Source organism: Semicossyphus pulcher, unplaced genomic scaffold (assembly GCF_022749685.1).
Source record: "Semicossyphus pulcher isolate SPU_LCO1_2020_fin unplaced genomic scaffold, fSemPul1.0.p SCAF_5, whole genome shotgun sequence".
NCBI classification, from domain to species: domain Eukaryota; kingdom Metazoa; phylum Chordata; class Actinopteri; order Labriformes; family Labridae; genus Semicossyphus; species Semicossyphus pulcher.
In genome coordinates, this window is record NW_027211726.1 from 18,759,317 (window position 1) to 18,784,416 (window position 25,100).

General features: G+C 43.9%; 3 protein-coding genes across 4 annotated transcripts; 2 read left to right on the plus strand and 1 right to left on the minus strand.

Annotated features, from left to right (window-relative positions):
- The first annotated feature begins 401 nt into the window (after positions 1-401).
- On the plus strand, positions 402-3,400 carry LOC138608989 (progranulin-like). Its single transcript, XM_069681591.1, has 6 exons — positions 402-696; positions 1,229-1,366; positions 1,476-1,769; positions 1,929-2,096; positions 2,695-2,838; positions 3,018-3,400. Exons 2-6 carry the CDS (start codon positions 1,229-1,231, stop codon positions 3,144-3,146), a joined length of 873 nt encoding a protein of 290 aa, XP_069537692.1. The 5' UTR covers positions 402-696; the 3' UTR covers positions 3,147-3,400.
- A 2,950-nt stretch (positions 3,401-6,350) lies between these two features.
- LOC138608331 (serine/threonine-protein phosphatase 6 regulatory ankyrin repeat subunit A-like) lies at positions 6,351-22,428 on the plus strand. 2 transcript variants are annotated; one of them, XM_069680894.1, is made up of 29 exons: positions 6,351-6,434; positions 12,158-12,241; positions 12,991-13,069; positions 13,950-14,020; positions 14,602-14,802; positions 14,872-14,959; positions 15,073-15,215; positions 15,373-15,480; positions 15,725-15,829; positions 16,325-16,403; positions 16,495-16,609; positions 16,757-16,839; positions 16,921-16,984; positions 17,168-17,236; positions 17,335-17,475; positions 17,567-17,678; positions 17,840-17,866; positions 18,115-18,189; positions 18,297-18,498; positions 18,612-18,699; positions 18,854-18,971; positions 19,069-19,288; positions 19,375-19,462; positions 19,546-19,629; positions 19,733-19,881; positions 19,966-20,048; positions 20,783-20,865; positions 20,954-21,045; positions 21,130-22,428. In XM_069680894.1, the coding sequence occupies exons 1-29, from the start codon at positions 6,408-6,410 to the stop codon at positions 21,426-21,428; spliced, it is 3,177 nt and encodes a 1,058-aa protein (XP_069536995.1). In that variant the 5' UTR covers positions 6,351-6,407; the 3' UTR covers positions 21,429-22,428. The 2 variants fall into 2 exon arrangements, with proteins under 2 accessions (XP_069536995.1, XP_069536994.1); XM_069680893.1 differs by lacking the exon at positions 6,351-6,434 and adding an exon at positions 10,292-10,835.
- Positions 21,919-25,074, minus strand: LOC138609424 (biotinidase-like). The gene is made up of 7 exons (XM_069682070.1): positions 25,022-25,074; positions 24,745-24,916; positions 24,096-24,245; positions 23,805-23,956; positions 23,533-23,710; positions 22,858-23,451; positions 21,919-22,782 (listed from the first exon to the last, which is right to left on the minus strand). Exons 1-7 carry the CDS (start codon positions 25,072-25,074, stop codon positions 22,510-22,512), a joined length of 1,572 nt encoding a protein of 523 aa, XP_069538171.1. The 3' UTR covers positions 21,919-22,509.
- Between the last annotated feature and the right edge of the window lie 26 nt (positions 25,075-25,100).

Sequence of the window (25,100 nt, forward strand, 5' to 3'; positions counted from 1 at the left end):
GCAGCCTATTTCTGTCGTTGCATTTTTATTTTTTTTTGGACGTTTGCGTGTGTTTTGCATGTCGAATTTACATCGTGTCTGAATTTGCAGCGCATTTCTTGTCATGGAAATCGTTTGGGCCGTTGCAGCACGATTGGCCTTGTCTGCCACCGTAGTATAGAGTAGAGAAAAGTAAAGAATTTTCCTTTAAAACGTATTGGGGGTAGATGCAGAAAAGGGACACACTCACTTATATTTCACATTTATTGTTCTGGTAAACTGTTTAAATCAGCAGTTTATTTCCAATCTCCCAACCAGTCAGACTACTAGTAACCATAACAAACTTGTTTAGCCTTTGTTTTTTTATTTGGGCAAGTTATTACAGGTTTATCATGTGACTGAAACCGGTTAATGGTATCAAAGGTTCCCTTGAGCTGGTAAATGACTGTTGAATGTTTGTGTGTTAAGTCTCTTACAATGATTCTCTTCCTTTTAAAATTTAAGTATTGCCAATGAAGTGTAACCTACTTCCACAAACACTGTCGCAATCTGACGGTCACAGGACACAGGGGTGTGCTATAAAGTTTACGGTTTTATGTATATTGGTGGGAGGGTCTTGCCTCACATAGCCTATAAAGAGTTCTGTATCTGGGGTTCAGTACAGAGGAAGTGAGACTCCTACTGTACTACAGAAAGCGGTTGAATCTCTCTCTAAAGGTAAGTGATTCAACTTTTTTTTAAAATTAAATCTGTATTAAATAATTGCTATGGTAACGGAATATTCTATATTTGATAAGATGTAGGATGTGCTCCTGTACTTAAGGCACTGCAGGAGGGCGTCATACAATAGTTCTACTGTTGTTTTTGAAGTTGTTGAGTTTATTATAAAGGCCAGCGCTCGCTTCTGACCCATTTAATATTTAATTATGATTAAGTACACAGCAAGGCGACCCAAGGACGTTGCTTTGCACTATCACTATTGTGATTTATATGCTTTTATTTGATATAAATGTTAAATGAGGTTGCTTAGATTGGAAGTGAAATCTTCATACGAGACCAATGAAACTGAAAGTTACACGAACAACATGCGAAAATGTCAATCTGGAAAATACACCAAAAGTTTAACATTCGGCAGACAACTGACTTATAAAAGCATAATAATCTGGAGTTCACAAAGAGAATACGACACATGTTTCTAATTAAAGTGATTAAAAACAATTCACATGAATACTCTCTCCCTCCTCTGCAGATGCTGAGGCTAACACTGTGGTTGTTTGTGGTGGGGTTTGCTTCCTCCACAATCACATGTCCTGATGGAAATGTCTGTCCCGATCTAGCTACCTGCTGTAAGACAGGGCATGGATACAGCTGCTGCCCATATCCACGTGTAAGTCACAGGTGTCAACACATAGATTAAACCTGAAGTAATAAAGATGCTCTGGAACACTGAATATGTCCCCCTAAATCTGATTGTGTCTGTATTCATCATTCCTCAGGCTGTGTGTTGCTCTGACCTGGCCCACTGCTGCCCTTCAGGTTATCGTTGTAACCTGGTTACAAACATGTGTGAGAAAGAAGACCAGCCGTGGTTGAACATACCCATGGTGAAGAAGGAGGCTGCAGAGGAACAAAGTGCTCCTCTTCTACCTTTATCTCTTCCACAGGAGCTTGAAAACCCAGACCAGCAAAAGAGTTCAATAGTTCCTTGTGACAGCTATTACCACTGTCCTGACGGGACTACCTGCTGCAGACATCCAACAGGCGTCTGGTTCTGTTGCCCCTACACTTTCGTGAGTTGACCAATACTCTTGTGCAATAAAAACACATGACTGTGATGCAATCCTTTCTGTCCGCTCATTGCAATCCAATGTCAGTGTTTATTGTACTGCAGTCACAATTCAGTGTAGAAGTTTTGTTGCTATTCTGTATTGACTGTACGTGCTTTGTAGGGAAGGTGTTGTCTGGATGGCTATCATTGTTGTCCATATGGCTTCGACTGTGACTTGACTTATACGCACTGTGTGAGGAGAGAATTGAGATATCCCCTCACCCCTAAACAAGCCTCAGTCCCTGCCTCTCTCACTTCGACTAAAGAGGTCAAAAGCAGCGTAAAAGAGGTAAGACATAGCAGTAAATTTGTCTTTCTGTATGTGGTGCAGTAAGTAGGCGGGGCTTGGTTCACCACCTTCTGTGCACCAATAAAGAGTCTGTATTATCTCATTCACAATATAATTACAGTTAGAGGTTTGCTAACACTTGTAATGACAAACCTACACATACAGAGGTCTCACTCCGCTCTGTTCCATCTAGCTCTTCAAAGCACTTCGTGTCTTTTTGTCATATGGTCTCACTGCTCTCATCAACACTTCATCATCCAGCTGCAGCAGGCAGATGTTTTCAGCTAAATAACTTTGATAAACCCCACTGTACCCTTAAAACAAGAGGGAATATTTGACTTGCTTCCATATGCATGTCAAATATATAATTTTTTCCCTTGCCCCCAATTTGCAAAAACAAAAGTTTTTGCAGGTTTGGCTTAGTCTGCCATAAGTAATTTGTGTTATTGAGAAATACTTACCAGAAACAAGCGTTTAGGATGCTTTATTATTATTTAAACACATAAAGGTCTAGTTACGCAGCATATTAATACATTATTGATTAACTATTTGGATAATAGCCGGGCTATAACAGTCAGTTTGTGTTTACCTGTTTCAGACACCAATGACAGCCCTAACAGAAGCCAAGGTTGGTAACAGTGAGGCTGGAGTCATTCGCTGTGATTCCAAGTTTTACTGCTCACAAGGGATGTCTTGCTGCAAAGGACCATCAGACCAGTGGAGCTGCTGTCCCTACAAACTGGTATGGATAATGCATCACATATTGACATATTTTAAAGCACACAATTATTAAGCATGTCTTAGACAAACACAGACACGGGTTTGAATGTCCTTTTTCTGACCATAATCGGAGAAAAGAATCTGTTAATTGCCTTCACTTGTCAATACAATATTTTTTTCTCAAAACTTGTTATGATGCAGGGCAAGTGTTGTGCAGATGGTCGCCACTGCTGTGTGTATGGACATACCTGCGACTCCACCTCCATGTCCTGCAGAGGGGGGTTCTCTCAGATCCCTTCACGAGAGCAAGAACCAGCCAAAACAGACTGAGGACTGTTTGGATGAATATTTGAGAAAATGCAGCTTAGCCTAAATGAAGAAAGTGAATATAAATGGTAATCAGCTTTGCAAGACTCCATTGAGGATGTTTAATCTACATGATTTTTTTTTTTTTTTCAAAATAGCCAAATCAAGGAATCTTTATGCTAACCATGAATCAAACTCTGCCTTATTATTTTTCTAATGGAACAGAGCATTGGACTTTTATGAATATATGTACATTTTTTGAATAAAATGTTTTGATGAAAATATAAAAAAATATAAAAATGTGAGTGAATTGTTTTTTCATCTCATCTTCTTCATTAAGTTCATAAACTGTGTGATAGACAGCTTACCGGTCAGAATGAGCCACCCTCCCTGTCAGAGTGAGCTACCCTACCTGTCAGAATGAGCTAATGACCACAAATATTACTCAATTAGCATAAATATGTTTTACCTTACAGAGTGAGCCACCTTAATTTTGACTTAAACATTTACAGAGGTAGTCAGGGTATTTCCAGGAATTTTGGGCCCCTTGAAAAGATATTACATTTGGCCCCACATCCCAAACCAACCCTGCACAATTGCTATAACCACACATACATAACCCAAATGACCCATCGAAGGCTTTAAATAACTATACTTTCTTTTATGCCCCTAAGAATTTGGGAATGAATCATCACCAAGAGCAATCGTGTGATATTTCCTCACCAACATCTTTAGTCAAAATATAGTTTTAAAAACACAGTTAAATACATAGTTGCAGTTGTAGAGTTATGAGACACTTCAACAAGGGCATCATGCAGAATGACCGAAATGCCAATTTCCCAGATCAATAGGTGTTATGTAATGATAGGAAAAACAAGTTAAAGTCAACTGTAGTATAATATTATTACAAAGATAAACCGACTATAAGCATCATAAAGGAGGGACTTATGGTTTGTACTGGTGTCCATGTTTGTAGGCTTAAGTACGTAATCATTCCTAGCAAACGTGTGACTTGATTCTGATGCACCCAGTCAGGGGGGCATCAGGGGACTTTAGGTGGCATAATCCACTGCAGAGAAGTAACCCCCCCCCCAGAAAAAAGTTGTTGGAGCTAATGACTGGGATCCTATTTTTAATAGTAAGATTATTAGAACCATTGGCATCCTCTTGTCGCATTGGCATCATTCAGGATTATTGCAAAGTTTCCTCCCGGCGAGCATGCCATTGTCATGACCTGTCAATTTGTTATTGACTGCTGCTGGCAGCTTCTGCAGCTGTGACACATTGTTGGGTCATTTTGGCTGGTGTGCCAGTGTGCCATGAGTAATCCTGACCTTACGCTTACAAGTACTGCTTCATACGTAGTATCTGTGGTTCTTTTTGAAACGGACGTATATTACTAATACCATAACTGATTGCTCTTTTCCATGCAGGTGTATGGGTGAGCCGGCATGTACACCACCTGGACACTGAAACTATAGCAGCAAAACATAAACCAGTAATTTATTCTGTTATTTGCAGATGTGCTTGTGCAACTCTAACATGTCAGCACTTGTTTTGTGGAACAAGCATATTGATTGATTGAATTAAAGTCAATCAAAGTCATAGTCATCTATTATCTATACTGCCTATACTGTTCAGGGTCGTGGGGGGGGGGCAGTGTCTGCAGGGGCTCGACAGTCTGGACCAGGATACCATGCAGGCTTCACTGCTGCTACAAATTTAAAAAAAAAGAAAGAGGAAACGTTGAGACAAAGTCTAATAGGAGAGCATGGCATGCAGAATGTAACTGTCTCTGCATGTATAAACTTGTGATGTAAACAACTGAAATTTCTTTCCTTGATCAACAGTGAGTCATCCTGAGTTGCACAACTTGGAGCAACTCAGGACAAGCAAGCAAGACAAGCAAAAACAAAAAGGTACCATTCAAACAAAATCTGATGTCAGATCATGCCAAAGGCTCTAAACTAAACATTGTCTTTGTGCACAGTCATGCTAAAATATTTTCACCGCCTTGTTTTACATGTCAGCCAGAATCCCACAGGCACAGGTCCTCATTGTTGGCAATCATATGTATCTTTCCATTACAGAAACACTTTAAAGACACATGCAAACACACACAGTGTAATAAAGCCAAATTGTTGGAATTTGTGGTCTACAGAGAGTTTAGTACAGCACCTTCTGTGCTCAACGGAGAGAACAATATGTGCTATATGTGTCAAACTATTTTTTACCACAGTTTTCTAACACAATTCCCCTCTGAAACAGCTTAGAGGATTTCACAGACCAGGGCCTAAATGTCGCAAGTTCCTGCTTTTAATTCAAGTTCATTTGTTTTTTCATTACAAATTTAGTCAGTTTTATTGACAGAATATATTGCCAAATTATAACAAGAGCCTGCATAAAGAGAATATTCAGCTTAAAAAGGCTGTAACATCCACACAATGTAGCCTAATTTTTTAAATCCAGCCTGATTATTATTATTATGAAATCCCAGGTATTCCCACTTCCCAATCAAATTCAGAAAGCGCCTCTTTATCTTTAGAAACAGTGAAAACGACATCACATCAAATCACCATCACATCTAATGCTTTCTTCTTTTTTCTCCTGTAATCTTTTAAATAGCTTATTTGTTTTTATTGGATTGTTATCTACTAATTGTAGTTTTTTCATCATTGTCGTGTCATTTCCCCAAATTTTGTTTGCTAAATTATTATTTCTTCTCATTAAATTGAGAGAAGTCGACTGTATGAACCTGTGGCTTCTGGACAATTTTATTTTGATAACCTGAAAGTCACGCAGTCTTGTGTGTGTGCAAATACATTTAATAAGATTCAATTAAAAAAATCTGTACACTCTTTACGTTATCATACTTTCAAGTAAATTAGTTTTCTGTGCAATTAAGGACAGTTGTATTATGGGTTATGGGAAATAAAATAATAATGAAGTACTAGACCCACTTTAAATCCACGTCAGTCAGGCGTAGTGATTAATTTAATGTCAATGAAAATGTTGGGAAATTAAGGAGTTACTACTGTTGAATGGATTTTCCCGGTTGAGTGAGCTGTTTGCTGGGATTATGCTGTGTGAAGTTCGTTGACTGCTGTGTTTTGGTCCCAACTTTCCCGGTTTGTCATTTCTGTCCCATGATGTGGTGACTCTGTCCATGGCAGGAAGGAAGAGGGGGGACGCTGCACCGTTTGACTCCAGTGCTCCGGATCAGTCAGTCTTCTTTCAGTAACTCCCGGGCGGGTTACTGCCTCACTTTGGTGTTACACCGGGAATATGGCTGTGTTGAAGATACAAGACCAGGTAACGTTTTTTATTTAGCTAAGAAGACATCTCACGTTAAGTAAAAACGTTAGTCAAAATTTCGATTGATGAGTTAAACCTAGTTTTCGTGAGTGTATCTATAAAACGCTAGTCAACATCATGTGAAAACTGACTGCTCATTTTAGCTCAACTTTACCAACATTAAAGGGCTAAGTTCGTGTGTGGTGACTTAAACCCGTCTGGAGAATGAAACATCTCAATATAAAGGTCTAACGGTTAAGTTAACGATGCTTAGGTTGGCTCGGTTCTGACCGTTAAGTCAACTGACATTTGACAGTTGAGCTAACTAGCTAGCGGTTACCAGGTAACAGAAACCTGTAATAACTGCCAATTACAGGCCAACTTTTGCCTGACGTTAACACTGCTCAGTTTTAATGGCCAGTTTGATGTCAAATTAACAATTACATGGGCGTTTGTCCGTCTTCTTTGGTGTTTTCGACTGTTGCTGTTGTTGTTTTTTCTGATGGACGAGTGAACAGGGTGGCTAACTCCCTTACTGCTAATGTAAGATAGCAACTCTAGCTCGGGCAAGACAAGCATTCTACGGTTAATTACGTCATTAACGTATTATCATGAATTGGCGTGCATAAGTCCACAGTAACTGACCGATATGCCACCCAGGGAGCGTTTTGCTTGGTCAGCTGTCTGGTTCAGCGCTCTGCACATTTTCTCAGGGGTAGTTGTGGGCAGTCACCTGTTGCTGGAGATAAGAAAGGCTGTCAGACTAAAATAGCAGGTGGTGCTGGTTCTAAAGGCTCCAGCTGTGGTCTTGAATTGGACACCTCTCACAGTCTTAAATCAGTTGTTATGAACCCTGCTGAGAATTTAAGGCAGGGATACACAGAGAATTAGGGTGGGGATTAAGTTATTTACTAATAAAACACAGCTATTTTCCAAGTTAATTCACTTTTTTTTTTTGCCAACTTTGTGAAGTGTAGCCAGTCACATTGACATGGGTTTGTATGCTGCATAACATTTAAAAGATAATTAGCAAATTCTTGAATCCAGACAGTTTGTATGTATATGTATGTGCTTGAGAGGCAAAGGGAAGAGAAACTTAATTAATGTTGTATCATCAGCACAAAATTGAACATTTTTGAGTTTATTTATCATTTATATTATTACTTCTTGGATGCAGCTTGGGAAACATGGCATTGCTTTCTATTCTTTTCCGCATGATTGTACACCCAGTGCAATTGTTTTGTGACAATATAAAGCTACTTCTGGCTCTTAAACTTGAATTAGCAACACATTTTGTTAGTTTCACCCATTGAAGTAATTATAGCAGGCTGTGAAGACCCTAAATGTGTTCCTTTAGAATTGTCCTAAACTATCTTAGTTAGATATTGTATTGTAACAACACAGATTTTTGCACAAATATGAACTTCAGTCAAAGTGGGTCAATGAGCTTTCAGCTCCGGGGCCTGTCCTGATCTGACTGCTCTTCCGGGCAGGCAGCAGGCACTCGACAAACGGGAAGAGTGTGTGTGATTAGATCCCCCTCTCTATTCTTTATTGTTCTCTGTGGTGCTTGCTGACAGAAAAATGGACAATGGGACAAAAATAGTCTCAGTCAGAGAGCCCAGGAGTGGACTGGAGACAGGAGGAGTGAGTGTCACTTTTGGCAGTGGCTGATGTTTGTCCTCTAGAGGGCATCCTTGAGCTTTGAAGTGTGGAGAGCATCCTAACTAGGCTGGAGTGTATCATTGGTCTGTTTGTGCTTACTTGCTTGGGGCTTTAAAATGTGTCCATGATGCATGCAGGACATCAGCCAAAGAGCTTCTATGCACCATGTAAACGTTGTTTGCGCACTACTGTAATTTGTTCAATTGATTGAAGCTGAATTTTTCAGACGTTATCAATGCATTCATGTTTGTGCATTGCAGCTTTACTTAAAATACTTCAGATCCATCAATTGTTATTGAATCATACTCTGGTTTTCTTAGAACATTAAATGTATAGCTTGTCCTGGTGGTCAGAGAGTGCATACCATACATGTTATGTCAGTGCAACAAAGCTTTATTAGATCTTTTGATCCCTAAAAGCTTTGGATTTTCTAGATGTCAGCCTCTTCATTGCTGCTGTCTGTGTGGGTGTATGTCCCGCACACACACACACACCCGCACGTGCTGGCCTTTTTGTTTTATGGACTGGGATTACATTACACACAGTGCATCCTGTCGCAGGGTCAGAGCAGAGGTCAGTGCAAGCTGCATACTTTCACTTACACATGCGCACTTTCATGCTGGGTCTCCCTCATGAAGCACAACGAGTAGACTGTATCAGGATTTTATTTGTAGCTATTTGTGATCTCCCTGTGAGTACTGTTATTTGCGTGTATTTAAGAAGTGCATCTCTGTAAGCTGTTTCTGCCTCTGTACTGTATGTAATTTTATTCCTGCTTGTTCCACATGCTTGCCTAACTTGGCTATGCTAATGAGTCCTAATTACATCTCTAAACACATGAATACACGTTTGCAGTTGCAAGAAGACTGCAGTCTGTTTGGGAAAAGGCACCAAAAATCTACCCTGTAAACATCTTTGGGCTACGCTCCTGAGAGCATCCCCAGCGCTGGCAAATGGAAAACATTGATTGTTTGTTTATATATTTTCCTCCACAAACTTCATTCTTTATTTGTGCTGTTGAAGCAAACCTCTCATGTCAACTCAGTCGCCGTAGGAGCAGACAGACCGTGTTGGGGCTGTGTTTCATATTAAGTTTATAAATGGGAAGTCCATTACTCAAAATTGAGCCTGCAGAAAGGCTCCATCCAACGAAATCTCTCTCTTTCTCATCTGCCCTCCCTGGCTCCGTCCCTCCCTCTGAGTTAATGGGGTTGTGTGGCTTGGCAAGATTGGTCTTTTTAGGATCTGTGTTGAATATGAAGGAGGCAGACACACACACACTCAGACATGCACGTACAGAGTGGTCTTGTTAGCTACCCTCACATTCTCTGGCAAAGCCAGTTTGTTCCAGTTTCATAATGAGGAGATCGGGACTTTTGAAGCCATGCCACCGATACACCAAAGAGGATACTGGAACACAACACACACAGACACACAAAAAAATCTGGTATCCATTTTCCTTTCTCTCTATTCTCTCACATTTAGAAGGAAAGGCTACTTCTATTTTAGCACCAACTTTATGGAGATGAAGGCCACTAACATTTTATTGAGCAAACTCTAACAACATTATAGTCACATGTTTTTTTTTACCACGCTGTGTGGGCTACAGCTCGTTAAAAAGTCTCAAGCTTGGTTACTTCATACGATAGCGAAAGCACATTCAGCTTCGCAATAAATCCATTTAACATGAATCCAAATATCATAATGCAGCTGTAAAATGTTTACTCTGTAAAGACAGTATTGAAGCTTTTAGCAACATATTGTTAGCTGAAGACTTCTTTTCCAATTCAGTTAACACCCTTTTTTTCTTGCTTATCTCTTTTAAATCCTGTATTTAAATGTATTTTTTTCTCAGTTAACTTCCTGTCCCAAGCCCCCCTTTGTCCTTTCCTCCATTCATCTTCAGGTTTCTTGTTTTTGTAGTGCTCTACAGCAGGTACCTGCCTACATTTATTCTCTGCCTCTCCCTCCCCTCCCTACTCCCCTCCCCTTTCCTTTCACTTTCTCTCTCCCTCTCTCTGTCTCTCCATCTGAAAGAGCTGGCTTCAGCAGTCTGCCTGAAAAGAGCGACGCATGCCCACACATACACTGGCTGCTACAGCCCCCCCGTCCACACTAATCACAGGGACTCTGTGTGTGTGTGTGTCTGCATGTGACGTATGTGTTTGTGTGTGTGTGCTCCTGGCTGCAGCACAGCAGTGAGGATATGTAGCTTCCTGTGTGCTGCTAGGCAGCCCAAGCTCATTCTGCCGCATGCCGCTTACCGCCACCATTACGCAGAGGAATTCCCTGCTGTCTCCGCTGCTGCTGCTCACAGAGAGTGCGAGTGTGGGTTAAGGAGAGGAAAGGAGGAGAGGAGGAGACATGCAGCAAAGCAACACTGACAGATAGAGGACAGAGCTGGCTTTCACTTTGGATTTTACATGAAGATGTGCTCCGTTTGTTTACCACGAAACCTCTCTGTTTATGGGATTTATTGCTGACCTCTGTGTTCCCGGATTGCGCACGTATGTAAGAGGGAACACTGTGTATTCATGTGTGTGTGAGAGCGAGAGTGTGTGAGCGACTGTGCTGGTGTCTGTGTGAGTGTTCCCGATGCGGTCGGAGCGGGCTAGCCGTGTGTGTATCGTGGTGCTGGAGGAGGTGGAGGAGGATGAGCCCTCATCTTCACCCCCACCTCCTCGGCCCAAATCATCCCCAGACCGCAGATCCCATCATGCCTCTCGAAGGGCTGCCGCTGCTCAGGAGGATAAGGTGAGATGGGTCCGTCTGTTGGGTTGATTCAGTAGAGGCTTCTATACATTACATAATCTCGCCTTTTGTGGGAATGGCAGCGTACACCTGGTACACCCAGTGCACCGCTCATACCTGGCCTGAAGTTTAAACCTATGAAGTACATAGTCCAGTTGCATGAAGATACAATGCACTGTCAGTGCTATTCAGCGCTAAATATAGCACCAATATACTCACTAATATAGCCCTGCCTGCCATATGAGATGACTGCTGGTTTGTATAGATTATCAGCAAAGCCTGGGCCTTTGTAGTCTTCAGAACTGGCTGCACAAAGGGCAAGCCTACCATTGAAACACGGTAATACGTCTTTTCATCCTTTGAAAGCTGCTCTTTGAAATGTACTCGGAGAATGGGGGACATGCCGGAGAAAATGTGCCGGCTCTAATGACAGGGTTTGTTCCGTGTCTACCTTCTCCAATCTCTGACATAGTTGAGGTGGTCGTCAGTGTAATAGGCAGGAGACAGATGCCGGCATGCCTGACAGGCCCACTTATTTTTAGTTGGGACGAAATGAGAGAGGGATGAGGAAAACAGAGAGTAAGGAGCAGAGCCACATCATAGTGCTCGTGTGGTACTGAATGGAATAACTTTGCAGCAATTTAGAAAACATTTTGTTGCCTCATTAGAACTCCTATAAATCAGTATCATCATGTCAATCTTAATTAAAATGTTTCTTTTGTTACAGCAGAAAGAAGCAAGTATAATGTTGTCATGTGAATACTCTTTAATTGTGAGCTTAAAATAGTTTCACTTCCTCTAACCTTTTATTTGAATGGAGTTATGGTTCACTGTTTCACTCAGTATCACGCCCCGTGCTCTCGTGCTCATGCAAGCTGTTTACATTCACGCATGCCGACGAACTTGTTGTCTCTTCTTAGAAGCATTCTACTTGTTTAAACTGGTAGTACTAAATAGTTGAAATGCTTTAGTATTTATGACCATCATTGTCATTTTTCCCCACTTTTTACACTCATATTTTACATTCTTAGCAGCTCACCTCACAACAGAGCAAAGCCTAAACATCTCACACACTCAAACATCGACCTAAAGGCATGCATGCATGTGTTTATGTGATCTACGCTGCAGCTGCTACTGTCACAAACAAATTGGCGCTATACAGTGACCTATGGCTCTCTCCCAGCGCAAGGATTATGGTTCCTGTGTGTAAGACTCTCCTTTCATAACTCTCGGTGATAACACGGTTGTCAGCATAGAAAATTACTGCTTTGCGAATGGAGTGTGGTAGCAGCGTACATCAGCGTCTTTTTTTTTTGTCTCCGTAGCCGTCTCTGTTGAGAGCCATCTTCAACCTGGAGCCAGATGAAGTCCGCTCCCTCATATTCAAGAAAGAGGATGTCAACATTCAGGTAGGCTACATTCTTCGTGCTATTCCCCCTGATCTTCCTCTAGTATATTTGTTTTGGTCCTGATCGCACCCGTGTGTATTCGCTGTCTCACACAAACAACGACAGATAAAAAACACAGAGGGGAGCAGCGGGCAGCTAGCAGGCTACGATTGATCTGGGTTGCTATCGATCGATTGACTGACTCAGAGTGCCTCCTGGCAGCTTCCCCATCTTACATAGCTGTAAACAAGAACAAGATACATCACCTGTTCATAAGACTACTCCCCGCTATGGTTTAAGGACATAACCTTCACCTGATCTCTCTCCTTTTATCGTCCCTATCCATTTCTTCAGTTTACACACCACTCAGTGTTTTTACATTCTTTGTTTCCCTCTGTGTGTTTCTGTGAGCCTATATTGCTCAGGTCATCACACTGAGTCCTCTGGAGTCAGCAACACTGGCCTCGGCCTATTGCCGTCACATGACCCTTGTTTATAGCCGCACTTTGTTGATTGCTCTCTACTGCACTGACTGAGAGAGAGGGGGGTGCAGCTGCAGGGTGTGCTGAAGTGATGGAGTGAAATGAAGAATGCAAGTGAACAAATGATGGACGTTATTGTCCCTGTGGCTCAAGTCTCATGTTGCTTGTGGTCTGCAGCAGTTTGAGGTCTATAGATTTTGTTTCCGTGTTATGATGTGTGTTTGTATGAAAGTAATACAGATGCTTGAATTTGCGTTTTTTTTCTGCGTTTCGGGATCTTCCTGTCAGGACAACGAGAAGCGGACGCCACTGCACGCTGCAGCCTACTTGGGAGACGCGGAGATCATTGAACTGCTCATCCTCTCAGGTAAACATTACGTCCAAGCTTTCTTGGATACAGTCTATAAATCTATTTAGCCCTCCATTCGATTTCATTTCCACCTAATGTCTGTTGTCCTATTGTATCAAGTCCACTCATCCATCTACAACAGCTGTTAGCACCCGTCCTTGTATGTGAGCTGTACTTAAAACTCTCTGTTTATTAAGTCCTTTACAGTGGGAGTATTATTCTTAAATATACAATAAAGAGAAAGTGTTTTTTCAGTGTCAAGTTCATGTTGACCTTCACACTTTTTTGTTTCCTGTCAGTTAACCTTGTCTTCTTTCCATCCCGCCCTGCTCTCTCCAAACCCTCTGCGTGCTCATCCTCACATGTTGCTCCCCGTTTGCTCAGCAGTTTCCCTCCCTACGTGCTCTGTGTATGTCACCCGCTCTCGGTGACTCATCAATCATCTGATGGCATCTATATTGGCTTGACTTTCTGTGAAGTCAGCTGAGCACGTCAGGAGGTGGGGCGGACCCCGTCGCAACACATGCGTAGCGTGAAGGGGTGTGCGTGTGCGGTGTTAACTGTTTCCCAATAACCTGAGGAGCAGGCAACAGGTGCAGCTTCAGGGCTATTTTCACTCCCGAGCGGTGCCAACGAGGATCATGGGAGTTATATATCTTCCGGGCACTATTGGCTCACAACACCCGCTTTAACATTAGTCACATAAAAAGAATTTAAATTATCCGATTGTTTAGTTTTTCTCTTCTTCTCACACCGTTTCTCAAATATGTATCTCAGGCCTTTACGGTCTCACTGACACTTTGACACGTTTCCACCATGTTTGTCTGTGCCGTGTGTGCCATTGTTGACATACTGGATCTCTGTAACTCTCTCTCACTCTCTCTTTCTCTCGTCCAAGGAGCCAGAGTTAATGCCAAAGACAACAAGTGGTTGACTCCTCTTCACCGAGCTGTCGCCTCTTGCAGTGAGGTAACACATTACATAAACACACGCGCTAATGTTTACTGTGTCAAATCCGCTGTTATCATGCGACTGAGAAGCACAACATTAGTCTCACAATGGGGGTATTACAGATTTTGAGACCTCGGAGGAATAGGACAAATAAGACCCTACAAAGAGGCTTTCCCACGGACAGCAAAACATTTCAGGGAAAATACAAGTTTGTGCAGCAACATGCAAAATCAGATATCTTGTAGCTACCTCTCCAGCACGAGATGGAGATAATGTTTGTACAGTCTGGCCTTAAAGGGGTAAAATACTGTAACCGCTGTTCGGTGTGTCGATGTTTGATAAGCCTTAAAAATCTCATGTTTATTCTGCTCGGCCCTGGGCAACATGCCCGCATTAACACAGCCCCCTTTGCGTAGTTTCTCCCTCTCGGTGCTATTGTGAGCATGAACGCCCCCCCTAAGAATAGCAATGAATTTTATAACCACCCCCACACAGCCACCTGCACACGCTTGGCTTGTGCTTCATAGGAACACTGTGGCACATTCTCAAAGAATCTTCCTGTATACACACTTTGACCCACTCTCCCTCTCTCCTCCCAGGATGCAGTGGCGGTGTTGCTGAAGCACAGCGCAGATGTCAACGCCCGCGACAAGAACTGGCAGACGCCGCTCCACGTCGCAGCTAGCAACAAGGCGGTACGCTGCGCCGAGGCTTTGGTCCCGCTGCTTAGCAACGTCAACGTGTCCGACCGGGCGGGACGCACTGCGCTGCACCACGCTGCCTTCAGTGGACATGTAGAGGTTGGTCTTTTTTAACACACATACGTCATGTTAATGTCAGTATGTAGTTAATTTGCTTTTGTGTTTTAGATGGTGAAGCTGCTGCTGTCCAGAGGAGCCAACATTAATGCGTTCGACAAGAAGGACAGGAGAGCGATCCACTGGGGAGCCTATATGGGTGAGAATGTTATAAAGTGCAGTTCTCATGCAAATACACTTCATATCAGGCTAGATAAGAGCTTTCACTCTAGTGGCTAAATTCTCTCTCCTTCTCTCCCTCCTCTGTTTCAGGTCACCTGGAGGTGGTGAAATTATTGGTGGCCAGCGGAGCAGAGGTCGACTGTAAAGACAAGAAAGCCTACACCCCTCTCCATGCAGCCGCCTCCAGCGGCATGAGCAGCACAGTGCACTACCTGCTGGGCCTGGGCGTCCACGTCAGTACACACATGTGCAATCTATTAAATAGTCCTTAACATGTGTATAATATATGACCATTTGAGGCTAGCTCGATTTTAACTGTAGATGTACAAGCTATTTCGAATGGTAAAAAAAATTTGACATAAACATAGATTTTTTTCTCTCCTTGTTCAGGTCAATGAGGCTAACGCTTATGGCAACACTCCACTCCATTTAGCCTGCTACAATGGACAGGATGTAGTTGTCAGTGAGCTCATCGAGGCAGGGGCCAATGTCAACCAGGTGTGTATGCTTCTCTCGAGCCCCAACATTGTGCGGGAGGGGTGCATGTGAGATGTCCAAATCTGTTCACCCCGACTCGAGGCTGACTTTTTCCTGCCAGTGCCCGAGTAAAAAGTCTGCATGAAGTCAGGTTGAACAGATGTGAACACCTCCTTCTCCTGCATGGAAACAGGCTTCAGTGGGATGTAGTGTGTGTGTTGTACTTACATGTGTTTTAATTGTGTTGTCTTGTTCCGTGCTTTAGGTGAATGAAAGGGGCTTTTCTGCTCTCCACTTTGCCTCCTCCTCACGCCAAGGCGCGCTGTGCCAGGAGCTGCTTTTGGCACACGGAGCTCACATCAACATGCGGGTGTGTCCATAGGCAGATACACTTTCATACGAACATTAAAACACACTAATTTACTGAGGAATATATTGACACAGCCAAAGGGAGCGGACATTATCGGTTTTAAAAGAGGTCTTACAATGTGTGTGCTTCCCAGTTCAAAGACAGTGTTGTTAACACTTTGCTAGCAGTGATGGAAACTGATATTAGGTCCCAACAGCCTCAAGATCCAATGCCATATGGAAGATGACAGGGATGGGGGTGGCTCCCCGAGGCTGCAAGCTGCTCAGGGAATCTGAGTGTGGGTGTGTGTGTGTGGTCCACAAGGGGGTCTGAGATAGCTTCTGTTCATTTTAAGCTTTCTAAAATTACAGTGTTAGACTCTCAGTTGATTCAGCAGCCCACATTGGCACTTAAGTGTACCTCTTCATGCATCGCAACCCTGAAATATAAGCTTAAAAAATACTAATCTTTGTGCTTTTCCACCTCTCTCTACTGTCTCTTCCTCCATCTGTGCAGAGTAAGGATGGAAAGACTCCTCTCCACATGGCAGCTACGCATGGAAGGTTCTCCTGCTCTCAGGCTCTCATTCAAAATGGTGAGAGCTCATACAGTATGCAGTCTGCTTGTATGTCCTGGTAGTGCCTCTTAATATGGTATATAAACTCTATTTATTTATGTGTGTGTAGGAGCTGAGATTGATTGTGAGGACAAGAGCAGAAACACTGCCCTTCACATCGCTTCTCGCTTCGGCCATGAGCTCATCATCACAGCACTCATCAAACACGGAGCCAACATCGCCCTGTTAGTAACAATTGACATTTACCAATCTGTCGATATAATCTGTGCTTTGGTTAGACACATGAATAAAAAAAGGGAACAATCTGATGTCTGGAGATGTTCCAATTCTCCCTCTGTGTCCTGTGATGACTTGCCTTCCCATCTTTTCAGGAGAGGCATTCATGGGATGTTCCCGCTACACCTGGCAGCTCTCAGCGGCTTCTCAGATTGCTGCAGGAAGCTGCTGTCCTCAGGTACATTCATGCTGACACCATTCTCACCACCAGAATCACCTAGTTGACATCCTAATTGATGCTGAATGCATATTTACGCAGGGTTTGACATAGACACCCCTGACGACTTTGGAAGGACCTGTCTACATGCTGCTGCAGCTGGAGGGTGAGTCATCATTCCTGCTTACTACCTTACTATTGTTTCTCTTCTGAGCCTCTTTGATTTCTTTTCCTTGTTCCTTCATTGATAGAATTCCCCCTTCTGTTTCCTGGACTAAAATATTATCCATGATTACAAAAGATTTGTACTTTAATAAAACATCATTGGTGACGCTGTCTGTCTGAACAGGAACCTGGAGTGTCTGAACCTGCTGTTAAACATTGGAGCAGACTTTAACAGGAAAGACAATTTTGGAAGGTGAGCCAAGCATGTAGTTTAATTCTAGGCATGTAAAAGAATTATGTCTGAAGACAGATGTAGACTTTTGACGCTTTTCGCTGCTGTCGACCCTCCAGGACTCCACTACACTATGCATCGGCCAACTGTAACTACCAGTGTGTGTTTGCCTTGGTGGGCTCCGGGGCAAGCGTCAATGAGCGGGACCAGAGAGGCTGCAGCTCCCTACACTACGCCGCTGCAGCCGACACTGATGGAAAGTAAGTTCTACTTTGTGTTTAAAGTTAAGTATCAAAGTGCAAACAAAGACGCGTCAGATGAAGGCTCTTTCTTTTGTTGTTGTCTCGGCAGGTGTGTGGAGTACCTGTTGAGGAACGATGCTGATCCGGGAGTGAGAGACAAACAGGGTTACAGTGCGGTGCACTACGCCTCCGCCTACGGACGCACACTCTGCCTGGAACTGGTGCGTACAGCTAAGGGAATATATGTTGAACATGTTAGAGAGGGTCAGAAAATGTCAAATAAATAATGCAGATGACATGTAATCACTTCCTTCTGCTAAAGGTTTTTGCACAAGCTCTCTCTTGTCATATCATAAGCAGTCTCTGTCTCTGTTTCTTTCAGATGGGCAGTGAGACTCCTCTTGATGTGGTAAGAAAGATATTTCCATCATCCTCTGTAACACAATGAGCCCTTATATTTTACAGTGATTCATGGTACGTTGCTCCCTCTGTTGGGCAGATGGGAAAACGGTGGTTTGATCATCTGGTGGCCAGATGAAGCTACTAAATGTTCTTCAGCCTGTTATTGTTTGAGTAACAATTGGCACTCCTACTGGCACACGCTCTTGCAAGTACTCTAAATAGTCCTGTAATCTTAAAGCAATATCTTTATTTCAGTTGATGGAGACATCAGGTACAGACATCCTCGGTGACGCAGAGAGCCAGGCTCCTGTCAGTCCACTCCACCTTGCGGTGAGTTCAGATATTTGTCTTTCTCACCCAGGATTTCACCATCTCTGCCAAAGCTACAATTAGACATGAACACAATGTGTCTGTTGGTTTGTCCCCCCTTAATTTAGGCTTACCACGGACACTGTGGAGCTTTAGAGGTTCTCTTATCGTCCCTGCTGGAAGTGGACGTCTGCAGCCCGGAGGGTCGGACCCCCCTCAGTCTGGCCTGCTCCAGGGGGCATCAGGAGTGCGTCTCCCTGCTGCTGCACCACGGCTCCTCACCTATGACCCATGACTACTCACACAAAAAGACAGCCTTACATGCTGCAGGTACACGCAGACTCAGTGTAATATAACAGCTTCACATCACGTGTATAAAGTTTTTCGTCAACATGTTGTTGCCCTGAGTCATGCCCTCGCATGTGTGTGTCCGTCTGCTGTAGCTATGAATGGCCACCCAGAGTGCCTGCGCCTGCTCATGAGCAACAACGACCAACACATTAATGTGGACGCACAAGACACCAATGGACAGTGAGTGTGTGTGTGTGCATAGACAGAGTGGCTGAGGCAGGAGGCTTCACTGAGATTATTCAACTGCTCTAGAGAATAACTACTAACTAATTACCTTGACCTCAACATAAACATGAATTAATGTGCATTTAATTACTCTCCACTCTGTGTACAGGACTCCTCTGATGTTGGCAGTGCTGAATGGACACACTGAGTGTGTGTACTCTCTGCTCAGTCAAGGAGCCAGTGTGGAGAATCAGGACCGCTGGGGGAGGACAGCACTACACCGAGGGGTGAGACATTCACACACACACACCCACTAACATTATTTTTTATGAGAATTTTTTATGTTTTAATTGATCTATTTCCATGTTGTAATTCCTCACACAGGCGGTGACTGGCCAGGAGGAGTGCGTGGAGGCTCTCCTCCAGCGCGGGGCCAGTGTGTGCGTCAGAGACATCCGAGGCCGCTCCCCTCTTCACTTGGCGTCTGCCTGTGGTCGTATGGGTGCCCTCGGTGCCCTGCTGCAGGCCACAACCACCTCACACGCTCACACACACCTCACTGACAACCAGGGCTACACACCCCTGCACTGGGCCTGCTACAACGGTACTAAGACATGCCAGCAGCGCACACCTCTCTGTTCTGTACGACACACAAAATAGTCTTAAAATCTCGTCCTGCTTTCTCTCTAGGATATGACGCTTGTGTGGAAGTGCTGCTCGACCAGGAGGTGTTCAAGAAGATCAGGGGCAACTCCTTCAGCCCGCTGCACTGCGCTGTGTAAGACAATGCTTGTACCAATGACTGCTAAGGGGTAAAAACACTTTATGTGAGGGTATGTGACAGTGTGTCCTGTGTTTCAGTATGAACGATAACGAGGGAGTGGCTGAGATGTTAATCGACTCCCTGGGCTCAACTATCGTCAATACCATTGACACAAAGGGCAGGTGAGCGGTGCAAAGACACTGAATTATATCACGTTTTAGGAGATGTTTCAGGTGAGCGCAAGCACTGCTGATAATATCGTTAACCACGCTTGTGTCGACGCAGGACCCCTCTTCACGCTGCAGCTTTTTCTGACCACGTGGAGTGTGTTTCCCTGCTGCTGAGCCACGGAGCCCAGGCAAACGTAGTGGACGCACACTTGCGCAGGACACCGCTGATGATGGCAGCTCTCAACGGACAGACCAACACCGTGGGTGAGTACACCCAGTGACACATGCATGCACTTTTAGCCTTTTGATATGTAAACCTCTGACACTGTCTCAATTCTTGTGTTGCAGAGGTGTTGGTGAGCAGCGCTAAAGCAGACTTCACTCTACAGGATGCACAAAGGGACACGGCTTTACATCTGGCTTGTAGCAACGTAAGAGACATTTGCAATACAGAAAATATCTTCATCAAAAACAGATTATGGATGACCGAGTCCCTATAGATATGAACAAACTGAAATTTCTTCTGCCTAATCACCATACAGATTTTAAAGGGCCAGCTGATTTTCAACCTCAGTCCTATCATGCTGTAATGGGGAGCTAATGCCATTATGGTAGGAAAAAAATGCAATGTCGCTCTGTGCCTTCGGAGGACGCTATCCGCTTCTCCAATGGGCCCTGGAAAACCTCCGCCAGACAACGTAAAACACATCATCTGGCAGAGGCAGATCGCTAAACTACACTTCCTCAATCTAGGACGCCCGCCTCCGATCTCATGTCTCGTTCAAAGTCGTCAGGTTTGATTTTATTCGACGATCCACCGGTATATTCTCGTCGTATTTCGTATTTTGTACCGCTCTGAGCCATTGCTTGGAGTGATAAATGTCCTTGACTGGAAAACGGTAGTGGGAGGGGCGCAATGCACGCTGGGTGTTGTAGGAATGTAGAATGGCCGAAACCATGAGCTGTTTGTACAACTTTGTCCACAGCTATGGCGCCAATTTCAAATACTATCGCTTCTATTGATTACAGAGAACACCAGCTTTGACTGACAGTATTTTTTCCAGGGGAGAATTGCTCCTTTAATTTGAAAGTGGACCGACTACCTGATATTATGATTATATATTAATTTTCAGTGCTTATTGTTATTGCTCTCTGTTCCTCTCAGGGTCACGAGACGAGTGCCTTGTTGATTCTAGAGAAGATCAGCGACAGGAACGTCATCAACTGCACCAACGCTGCTCTCCAAACGTATGTAGTATTTTAAAGGGGCAGACACAGCTCCACAGTGGGCTTTCTGGGCTTTAATAGTGTCCCTCCCTCTTTCACCTTCCTGCAGGCCTCTACATGTAGCTGCTAGGAAGGGACTGACAGTGGTGGTCCAGGAGCTGCTGGGGAAAGGAGCTAGTGTGTTGGCAGTGGACGAGAATGGTCAGCTTTCATACCCCTGCTTTAGCACTCGTTACATTCACATTTACTTCTGCAGGGGAATAATTTATCTTTTCTTCCCCTTAGGTTACACTCCAGCTCTGGCCTGCGCTCCCAACCGTGATGTGGCCGACTGCCTGGCGCTTATCCTCAACTCAATGATGCCCACCTCCCCTATGGTCACCATAGCAGCGTTGCCCGCGCTTTCCCTTACTCAGACTGTCATCAACCACCACCCCACTAATAACCACGTCTCCAAAGGAGTTGCCTTTGACACCCCGCCCCCCCTGAGGCCCGACCACGCCTCTTACTGCAGGCCGGAGCGCCCGCTGTCCTCCATCTCTGCAGACGATGAACTGAACGACTCTGATTCAGAGACATACTGAGCAGGACATGCGACTGCTATTGGACAGAGCCACACAATACTGGCAGGCTAGCCAGCCACTCAGGAGCCTTAATAGTTCACTGATAAGAACTTAAAGAGAGAGAAGGGAGAAATAAATGAGCCAGTGTGCAGATTATTTTTAGGCGAGTTTCTTCAAATCTAAAAATAACCACTGTTGTGAGCCAGGTGTTTGTTTCCTAAAGGTGCGTACTGATTGGGTGGAAAATAATAGAACATAGAAAACGATGAACACACACTGCATTTCTCTCAGACAGTCTCACTGTATTGTCTTTTTAAATTGTATGCAATGTTTTTCTTTTTAAATTAAGCTCATATATTAGCTGATACTTTCTGGAGTGGTTATAATAATTTTACTTCAATTCTTACTGGGATTGCATCTGGAGAAATGCTCAGATGACTGTTTTTATTATTTGTTTTTTTTTAAGCAGGATTGTCTAAAAGAAATGTGGAACAATCTTACGGGACCAGGACATTTCTTACTGTTTTCCCTCCTGTACCTTTAAGTTTGTATTCTTCCTGAGCTGTCATGGCAGACACTGATATCTCCTCACCCATAATTGTGATGCTGCATCATTGTTTTTGAACCACTTTGAATTCCTAGGAGATGATATGATTGTTGAATCCTATGACTTTATCCGGACGGAGGCTGAATCCTTGGGAGCAGGTTCTGACAGCAGGTGGATGTAAGAACCATTTCCTGTCCGATCGGTCCGGGAGTCAAGATGATTGCGAATGAGCGTCCCAAGGAACTTTAAACTTGCAATGCTGTAACTACTCGATGTCTGTGTACTGTACTGGAGACAGGGGAACGTGGCTGACACTGTGTATACGTGTGTGTAAGAGAGTGAGTGCGAGTGTGTGTGTTAGAGAGAGAGTAATTAATAATTATTGCCTTTTTAGGAACTATAAGGCAGGAGGATGAACTTGGTGCAATGTTTGTAAAGATTAAGTAATGAATGAATAAAGATATTTGTTTTTGATTCATTGCATTGTGGGGATGACAGAAGAAAATCAGTCTTGGTCATAACATTTCATTTTGTGTACATCAGTTTTAAAATTGGTCATTCATTATCCAGGTGATACATCCGTCCATACAGACAGGCAGTGACCAGCCCGCCAGTCATGTTTGAGTGTTTCATTGTCACTCTGCCATCTGCAGCTATTTCAAAATGCTCTGGCTGCTCCAGGACCATCTTGCTAGCCAAAACTGATGGGTACACATGTCTGGTTTCAAACTTCCCCTCCAACAGGAAGTCGATTTTAGACTCAGCCTCTTCTACTTCCTGTCCACAGGAGCTGGTATCTGACCCTGCACAACGGACGAGTGCGCACACCTGCAACAAAGATGTGATAAACATGACGTATGTTTCATGAAGGTGTTTAAAATTCAAAAATCTTCTCATTCATACCTGCAGGGCCCAGCGTCCGTTCACAGTGTGCGTTCCAGCAAATGCTCCCAATGCATATAGCTCTTTACTGCCACTTTGTGGTAACCGCCGGTACTGCAGGTGACAGCAAAAGGTGCCATCACAGACCTTAAGTCTGCCCTCTGCGTCATTTAAGAGGACAAACGTAGATAGGTCGTACATCATGGAGGACGTGAAGGTGATGGAAGAGAGAGGAGGGGTCAAAGGCTCGGGAGTAGAATCAGAACAGCTGTCTTTGTGACAGAATCCAGAGTCTGCTGCTGTAGATGTTGGTAACTCAGCCTTAATTTCCTTCTCCTGTGTTGCCGACCTCTGCTCCAACCACTCTGGATCTAAGACTGGAACCCTGGCCACCACCAGCTTACCCTCCTCTGGGTCTCCTCTCTGGGCGTGGTGGTAGGTGGCAGAAAAAGGAGTGTAGATACCACTTCCCGTCATGATCAGGTGGTCATTACGAATGTTGGCTGCTAGCAGGGTGATATTGGCACCCAAGCTTAATGCCTGCTGGAACTGGATTGTGTCAAGAAGGGGGAGTTGGTTCATCCAGGCTGTGGGGAAGATCAGCTGACGCACACCCTAAGAGGGGTCCAAAAAGAGGTGGTTGTTAGGAAAAGAGAAAACACAAAACATGGATCTACAGTGTGTGGTTTTTTTCACCTTCTTCACCAGGGTAATTGTGGGGTTGTGAAACAGGATGTCAAAGCATATTATGAGGCCAAACCTCCCAGCAAAAGGTGTATCAAAGGTTATGATCTCAGGTTGTGGCGGAGTGTTGAACGCCTCCTCAAAGTAGGTGTTGTGTTTATGGTAGCGCGCCACCAGCAGGCCATCTGAGCTGAAAGAAAGACCATACTGTTAACAGTCCACATTAACTAGGAATATGTAAACTGGTGCAGCTAAAGTGATTTATTTGAAGGCCTAAAGTGCACCTGAAGGCCACGTTGGTGTTGAACTGCCAGCGTCCATCAGAGGGACAGGAGGAGGTGGGGTCAGTCTTCAGAGGGCAGGGCTGCAGGTCAGGCATGTTGGCCACCAGGTAGAGGTTATTACGACGAGCCATACAGCTCAACCGCTGGAGAACCTGAGAAACAACCATGCTCAAATGTGATCCATGTTCATGGTTTGGAGTTGCATCATTTTATAAGGGTTTTGGCAGCTTTGGGTTGACTTGATGTCAGTTAATGTCTGTTGGATAATAAGATCAGAACTTGACTGTGCACCTCAGTGTTGTTGTATTTTCCAGGCTCAGTGCAGGGGTTCCAGCTCTCCTGCTGAGGGTCAGGGATTGTTTCTAGGTAGCCAGAGATGGACGAACGGCTGAAGTTGAAACCCTGAAGACCATCCTCTGGAAACACCAGGATCTGGGCACCCTGAATGAGAGAGTATGAGACCGGAGACATAAAGTCAATGTCTTTAGATGTGCTTGTTAATAAGAACAAACTGAGAAATACAACAGATCTGTCTACATCTACTGACACACCAAGATGAACGAATAACCTATTTATTTATTATCGTCCTTTTTTACTCATGCTACTAATCAAACCTATAAATGATTAATTTATAGGTATCTGTTAATGATCAAAGCTCAGAAAACTCTTCAATACTCTGCTATGTTTTAGCAAATGAAAATTCCAGTGACGTCTTTACTGACCTGTACAGAGAAGTTAAATATTAACAATGACAAGGACAAAGTCTGCAACGCTGTAGCCTATTGAGTTTGACTTTGAGTTGCCTATATGAGTTATTATCCTGATTAAAGTAATTTTTTTCCATTTTGGAACCTTTTAACTTCATCATTTAGGAAAAAAATGTAAGTGAGAAATACACAACTTTGACTTAAATACCAAGCACGTACTGTCCTGTCCATACCTGCTGAGCGGCTCGTGCAGCCTGCTGCTCGTAAATATCCAGGCTTTTCCGCATGTGTTGCAGGGCAGCGGCGCGGGACAGAGGGACATGAGGCTCCGGATTCAGGATAACGCTGTGCTCGTACACAGCTGCGACATACGAGAAGTCCGAGGAGGCCGATGTTAAATAAAAACTAACAAAAACAACAACGAACGAAAACATTGTTTCTAGCCGGAGAGCCATGTATGCTGTAACCACAACTGTTACACCACAACACCTGGGGGGTCAGAAGTCCTACACGAGGAGGAGGGGGGAGACAAGAAGAAGCTCCACTTGCGGGTCGTTCTGCATCTGCGCTTAAAATCTGGATCCACATG

Bases quoted from the DNA above. Each gene is read 5' to 3' on its own strand.
- LOC138608989 (XM_069681591.1), top strand. From the start codon at position 1,229: ATGCTGAGGCTAACACTGTGGTTGTTTGTGGTGGGGTTTGCTTCCTCC. The intron at 1,770-1,928 runs GTGAGTTGACCA...CGTGCTTTGTAG, and splicing joins TCTGTTGCCCCTACACTTTC to GGAAGGTGTTGTCTGGATGG. The intron at 2,097-2,694 runs GTAAGACATAGC...TACCTGTTTCAG, and splicing joins TCAAAAGCAGCGTAAAAGAG to ACACCAATGACAGCCCTAAC.
- LOC138608331 (XM_069680893.1), top strand. From the start codon at position 10,677: ATGCGGTCGGAGCGGGCTAGCCGTGTGTGTATCGTGGTGCTGGAGGAG. The intron at 18,190-18,296 runs GTGAGTTCAGAT...CCCTTAATTTAG, and splicing joins TCAGTCCACTCCACCTTGCG to GCTTACCACGGACACTGTGG. The intron at 18,700-18,853 runs GTGAGTGTGTGT...CTCTGTGTACAG, and splicing joins GCACAAGACACCAATGGACA to GACTCCTCTGATGTTGGCAG.
- LOC138609424 (XM_069682070.1), bottom strand. From the start codon at position 25,074: ATGCAGAACGACCCGCAAGTGGAGCTTCTTCTTGTCTCCCCCCTCCTC. The intron at 24,917-25,021 runs GTAGGACTTCTG...TGTTTTTGTTAG, and splicing joins GTCTCCCCCCTCCTCCTCGT to TTTTTATTTAACATCGGCCT. The intron at 23,452-23,532 runs GTGAAAAAAACC...GACCCCTCTTAG, and splicing joins CAATTACCCTGGTGAAGAAG to GGTGTGCGTCAGCTGATCTT.